Source organism: Sander vitreus, unplaced genomic scaffold (genome assembly GCF_031162955.1).
Source record: "Sander vitreus isolate 19-12246 unplaced genomic scaffold, sanVit1 ctg462_0, whole genome shotgun sequence".
In the NCBI taxonomy this organism is placed as follows: Eukaryota; Metazoa; Chordata; class Actinopteri; order Perciformes; family Percidae; genus Sander; species Sander vitreus.
This window is the reverse complement of record NW_027595571.1, coordinates 18,001-25,000: the sequence shown is the minus strand read 5'-3', so window position 1 is coordinate 25,000 and position 7,000 is coordinate 18,001. Positions and strand designations below refer to the sequence as shown.

The following is a 7,000-nucleotide window of genomic DNA, read 5'->3' as shown; positions in this document are numbered from 1 at the left end:
CCACGATGAAACCGCCGTTTTTGCAAGTTCCCGCAATTTTTTGCATACAATTGCATAAATATCCTTGAGTTCTTCTAGTAGTTTCCATTTTAAATGCTGATTCCTTCCTCTCTTTCTTTCTCTCTTTCTTTCTCTCTTTCTTTCTCTCTTTCTTTCTCTCTTTCTTTCTCTCTTTCTTTCTCTCTTTCTCCGCCAGATATCTGCGTGCCCAACGTGAACGGCTTTGAGTCTCAGGGCATCCCCGACTCGGACGGAGGGCTGAGTCCGCTGTCCAAACTAAAGAAAGGATGGAGGAAGAGAGGGAGGAAGGACGTCAAAGGGTCCTCCAGTAAAGGTGAGCGTTTGTTTACATTTCCACACTTCCACGAAATAGGGGCGGCCTCTATAGCTCACCCAGTGAGAGCGTGCGCCCCATGTAGTCCTTTGCAGCGGCCCGTGTTCGAGTCCGACCTGCGGACCCCTTTGCTGCGTGTCATCCCCTCTCTCTCTCTTTCCGTCCCCCCTTTCCTGTCTATCCACTGCCACTATCGAATAAAGGGAAAAGCCCCCAAAAAATCTTTATTTTGTCAGAAACATGTGTCAGATTTTTAGAAAAACTTGAATGAATGTCACCTAAAGAGTCCCAGAGTTGCACAAAATGAACCTACGGGTTAATAATACGTGTACCGAGGCGACCGTTCTGTGTGATCTGTTTTCATGCTAATCAAATGTGTATGTAGCTTGAAACAAGCTAGCAAACGCAAACCGCTGTTTGAACGCTGTTGTCTTTCTAAACTACCTTTTTAATAAACTGTCTGTACACTTACAAAGGTCTCAATGCTTCGGTTTACATGTAGGGACCCTCATTATGATGTTTTCAGCCTTGTTAGTGGTATAAAATGTACCCTCTGCTCATGCTAATCAAATGTTTATGTAGCTTGAAACAAGCTAGCGCGCACCGCTGATTAGCTTGTAATGCTAGCTTTCGGGGCAGATGGTAAATCGTTATTTCTACACCACTAACAAGGCTGAAAACATCATAATGAGGGTCCCTACATGTAAAGCGAAGCATTGAGACCTTTGTAAGTGTACAGACAGTTTATTAAAAAGGTAGTTTAGAAAGACAATAGCGTTCAAACAGCGGTTCACGTTTGCTAGCTTGTTTCAAGCTACATACACATTAGATTAGCATGAAAACAGATCACACAGAACGGTCGCCTCTGTACACATATGTTATTAACCCCTAATAACATTCATTTTGCGCCAGAATTGTTCTTAAGGTAACAAATAACGTAGGTTTTTTTTTGTTTCTTGATGGTTTTTCGAGTCACTTTTGTTGCTAAAAAGAAATATTTGTGATCAAATTACAGCTAGGAAATGTGAGAGAGTTTTATTCAAAATGTGCGTGTTTCTCTCGGCACTAAATGAACACACAGCGGCTCAAACTCTGCAGACGAAGGGGACATTTTGGTTTGTGATTGGCCCAGCTTTTAGCGTGTATACAGCGAGCATATTCCAGTCTTTTCAAAGAGTCTTCATGGGCGCCCAGATAGCTCAGTTGGTAGAGCGGGCGCCCATATAGAGCGGCCCTTTGCTGCATGTCACTGCTCCCTCTCACTCCCCTTTCATGTCTTCATCTGTCCCTTCAAAATAAAGGCTCAAAATGCCCCCAAAAAGATAATCTTCTCGTGTCTGGTAGGCATAATTGACACTTTTGGTCTGTGTTTTTTTCCAGGTCAGGTCGGGGATCCGTGTCTGCGCTCCTCGGACTGCTCCGACGCCCTGTGTTGCGCCCGCCACTTCTGGACTCGCATCTGCAAGCCCGTGTTGCGGGAGGGACAGGTGTGCACGCGACAACGCCGGAAGGGGAACCACGGCTTGGAGCTGTTCCAGCGCTGCCCGTGCAGCGACGGGCTCGGCTGCCGAACCCTGCGAGAGCCCGGCGCCCAGTCTTCGTCATCGCTGCTGGCGGCCGCGGCGGCAAAGTCCAGGTTCGAGGCGTCCCCTTCCTCGTCTCGCCACTCCTCGCCGCACACGTCGCTGCTGTCTTCGTCCGCAAAATCTTCGGCATCCGCGTCGCAGGCGGCGGCAAAGACGAGACTTCACGTGTGCCAGAAAAACTAAAGAAAGAAAGGATGGAAGGAAGGACGGATTGGACAGAAAAGAAGGAAAGACAGAGGGGAGGAGAGAGGGGAAAGGTGGTTTGAAAGCTGAAAGGAAGGGAAGACGTCCCTCCCTTCGGAGACGGAGAAGAGTGAGACAGAGACAAATGGAGGGAGGGAGGGAGGGGTGAATAACCTGCGAATACCTGTTTACACCTGTGGAAAAACCTCTCCTCCTCCAAACTGTCCCAGTATCTCGATGCTAATCGGCTTCCTGTCGGGCTGCATTCACACGCAAATGTAACAAAGCAGGATGTGAAACTCTTTGTGCTTCAGATCTGGTTTCCTCTCTTGTTCTGGGGCGTCTAGACGAGCAGAAACCCGCTTTGAAATCCAGCTTGACTCCATTTACAGCAACAGGAAAAGCATTAATATTAAAAAACAAACAAAAACCTAATACGTGTCTGTGGTAAAGTTGTCTTTGTAGGTTCTGAAGACCCGCAGACGGCCAATTTGGGGCTTGTTGTTGTGAACCACAATACAGAACTGATCTAAGTTACAGCTGCAGAGATATTTCACAACATCTGTCCAGTCGAAAGGTCTTCAAACTACACGAAAAGCCAAAAAAACAGCGTGATTAAAAGCAGGGAGAAAGACTGATTTTCTCTTACATCTTTCGCCGAGCTTTTCGCCAAAATGACTTTTCAAGAGATTCCACTTTTCGCAGACTAATGTCCAATAATCTCGTAACCCTGAGAGTCTTGCTAGAGTCGGGCGCTCCCCTCGTAAGATGAGATATACTTACATTAAATAAATAAGTTTTGGACTCTGTCCTATTGCGTCTTGTATCGATTGCACTGAGTTATATTTCTATGAGTTGCTGCTGTACATTTTGGATGAATGTTGGTGTAATTATTTGTGTGTTTACGTGTCGCTCTAGCAGTTTATTTTGAAGGGTTTATGTCCACAATCAATCACTAATCTGTGTTTTTACGATTAAAAGGATTTGTCACCTTGAACCTGTTTGTTTGTGTGTCTGTTTGGGTGCTTTTTTCAACCTTGAATACAGATTTTTTCGACGCTTTTTTCAACCTTTTATACACATTTTTTGGGTGATTTTTTCAACCTTTTATACACATTTTTTTCGATGCTTTTTTCAACCTTTTATACAAATTTTTTCGACGCTTTTTTCAACCGTTTATACACATTTTTTCGACGCTTTTTTCAACCGTTTATACACATTTTTTCAACGCTTTTTCAACCTTTTATACACATTTTTGGGCACTTTTTTCAACCTTTTATACACATTTTTTGGGTGATTTTTTCAACCTTTTATACAAATTTTTTGGGTGCTTTTTTCAACCTTTTATACACATTTTTTGGGTGCTTTTTTCAACCTTGAATACAGATTTTTTTCGACGCTTTTTTCAACCTTTTATACACATTTTTTCGGGTGATTTTTTCAACCTTTTATACACATTTTTTGGGCACTTTTTTCAACCTTTTATGTACATTTTTTCGACGCTTTTTTTCAACCTTTTATGCACATTTTTTGACGCTTTTTTCAACCCTTTTATACACATTTTTTTCGCGTTTTTTTCAAACTTTTATACACATTTTTTTCGACGCTTTTTTCAACCTTTTATACAAATTTTTTCGACGCTTTTTTCAACCGTTTATACAAATTTTTTCGACGCTTTTTTCAACCGTTTATACACATTTTTGGGTGCTTTTTTCAACCTTTTATACAAATTTTTTCGACGCTATTTTCAACCTTTTATACACATTTTTTGGGTGCTTTTTTCAACCTTGAATACAGATTTTTTCGACGCTTTTCAGACGTGTAAAAACAGCTCTGACAGTTTATTTTTTTATCATTTAAACATGTCTTCTTTGGTTATTAGTCTCCAAAGAAATGCTAAGGTTAACCAAGATGTATGTTAATGAAAGAAAAGACGCTGTAGATGTAAAATGTTCCACTGAAACAACTGTACCACAAACACAATACATGTTCTGGTCTTCAAACTGCGACTACCGCTTCTGACGCCGATTTCTCGCCTCACGCCACCGCCTCTACGCTACCGCCCACGCCACACGCTCACCGCCGCTTACTCGCCTCACGCCATTGGGGCCGACGCCGCTCACGCTACTCCGCCACGCCACTAGCCCCACGCCTTACCGCCCCACGCCACCGCCCCATCGCCACTCCCCCGCCCGACGCGCTCAGCTCCCACGCCTACCGCCCACGCCACCGCCCCACGCCACCAGCCCCACGCCACCGCCCACGCCACTAGCCCTCCCCACGCCACCGCCCCATGCTACCAGCCCCGACTGCCATCGCCCCACCGCCCCGACGCCACCGCCCACGCACCGCCCTCGACGCCACCGCCTACCGCCACCGCCCCACGCCACTCCTCGCCCCACGCCACTCAGCCCCACGCCACCGCCCAACGCTTACCAGCCCCCACGCCACCGCCCACGCCACTGCCCACGCTACTGGCCCCACGCCACTCCGCCCGACGCCACTCGCCTCGACGCCACTAGCCCCACGCCACCGCCCTCGACGCCACCGCCTCGACGCTACCAGCCTCGACGCTGGCTCCGCCTCGACGCTACCAGCCTCGACGCCACTAGCCTCGACGCTTACTCGCCGCACGCCACTCGCCGACGCTACTCAGCCCGCACGCCACTCGCCGCCTCTACGCCACTCGCCTACTACCGCACGCACTTCGCCCTCGACGCCACTCAGCCCCACGCCACTCGCCGACGCCACCGCCGACGCCACCGCCGACGCCACTAGCCCCACGCCACTCGCGACTGCTCTCTCGCCCCACGCTCACTAGCCCCACGCCACCGCCCCACGCCACTAGCCTCGCCGCCACAGCCACGCCACCAGCCCCACGCCACCGCCCCACGCTACCGCCCCGACCGCCACTAGCCCTCACGCCTGTCTGGCCTCACGCCACCGCTCGACGCTACTCCGCCCCGACGCCACCGCTCTCACGCCACCACCGACGTCACTCCGCCCCGACGCCACCGCCCCACCGCCGACGCCACCGCCCCACGCCACCGCACGCCACCGCCTCGACGCCACCAGCCCCCACGCCACCGCCCCACGCCACTCCGCCTCATCGCCACCCCGCCCGACGCCACTCGCCCCACGCCACCGCCCCACGCCACCGCCCCACGCCACCCCGCCCCACTGCCCCTCACGCTACGCCCCCACGCTACTCGCTTTACTGCTGACGCATTGCTTTATTAAGTATTTCGCTGATTGCGATTGGGCTTTACGCTTGACGTATTGCGACAAGTGATTATTGATTATATTACAACCACGCTTTAATAATAATAACAATAACAATAATACCGCCCCGACGCCATCGCCCCACGCCACCGCCCCGGACGCACTCGCCCGTATCGCCACCGCCCCGACGCCACCGCCTCGACGCCACTCCGCCTCACGCCACTCCAGCCTCGACGCTACTCGCCCCACGCCACCGCCTCGGACGCCACCAGCGGATCGCACTACCGCCTCGGACGCCACTCCGGCGACGCTACCGCCCGCACGCTACTCGCTCGACGCCACCCGCCGACACCGCCTGACCGCCGACCGCCACCGCCTCGACTCCTAGCGCTTCACGCCACTCGCTCTACGGATCGCCACCGCCTCGACGCTCCCACTCTACTCGCTCTATCATCGCACCGCCGCCACCGCCTGACGCCCACTCGACTCCCACCGCCCACCAGCCTCTCACCGCCTCGTAGCCCTTGGACGCCACCAGGCTCCACGCCACCAGCCCCACGCCACTCGCCCCACGCCACTCCGCCCACGCCACCGCGACGCCACCGCCTTGACGCCACTCGCCCGACGCCACCGCCCCGACGCCACTCGCACGCCACCGCCTCACGCCACACGCCACTAGCCCCACGCTCACCGCGACCCACTCAGCCCCACGCCACCGCCCCACGCCACCGCCCGACGCCACTGCCTCGACGCCACGGCCCCGACGCCACGCCCCACGCCACTCGCCGACGCCACTCGCCGACTCCCACCGCCTGACCCCACTCGCCTTGACCTCACTTCTCCGCCCCACCGCCCCACCGCCTCGACTCCCACTCGCCTCTACACGCCACCGCCTCGACGTCACCGCCCCGACTCCCACCACTCATCCCGCCTACCTCCGCCCACCGCCCTTGACTCTACTCTCCCCGACTCCCACCGCCCACTCGCCCCACCGCCTCGACTCCCCACCGCCTTGACCTCCACTCGCCACGCCACCGCCCCACGCCACCGCTCACGCCACTCCGCCCCACGCCACTGCCCCACTGCCGACGCCACTGCCTCACGCCACTTCTCACCACGCCACTCGCTCACCGCCTCGACGCCACCGCTCACGCCACCGCCCCGACGCCACTGCCCGACGCCACCGCCCCACCGCCGACGCCACTCGCCCCACGCCACGCCGCCCGACGCTACCGCCACCGCGCCACCGCCCGACGCTACCGCCCCACGCCACCGCCTCGACGCCACTCGCCCTGACGCCACTCGCCCCACGACGCCACCGCCCCTACGCCACCGCCCCACGCCACCGCCTCGACGCCACCCGCCCCGACGCCACTGGCCCCACGCCACCGCCTCGACGCCACCGCCCCGACGCGCGCGCACCGCGCTCCCACTCGCCCGACGCCACTGCCCACCGCCACCGCTCGCCTCGACGCCACTCGCGACGCCACTCCGCCTCGACGCCACCGCCCCGACTCACGCTCACTCCGCCCCCATTCCGCCCTACCGCCCTCACCGCCTCGACTGCCCCACTGCCCCGACCGCCCACTTCATCGCTCGCCGCCACTCGCCCGACTCACCGCCTGACTCACCGCCCCACGCCACCGCCTCCACCGCCACTCGCCCACGCCACGAC

General features: G+C 55.0%; 1 protein-coding gene across 1 annotated transcript in view; it reads left to right on the top strand.

Annotated features, from left to right (window-relative positions):
* LOC144514133 (dickkopf-related protein 2-like) overlaps positions 1-3,044 on the top strand; it is an 8,323-nt gene extending 5,279 nt beyond the window's left edge. Inside the window, exons 4-5 of the mRNA XM_078245331.1 lie at positions 197-334; positions 1,715-3,044. Coding sequence (XP_078101457.1) covers positions 197-334; positions 1,715-2,103 — 527 coding nt within the window. The 3' untranslated portion in view covers positions 2,104-3,044. The remainder of the gene's footprint in view (positions 1-196; positions 335-1,714) is intronic.
* Positions 3,045-7,000: the final 3,956 nt, after the last annotated feature.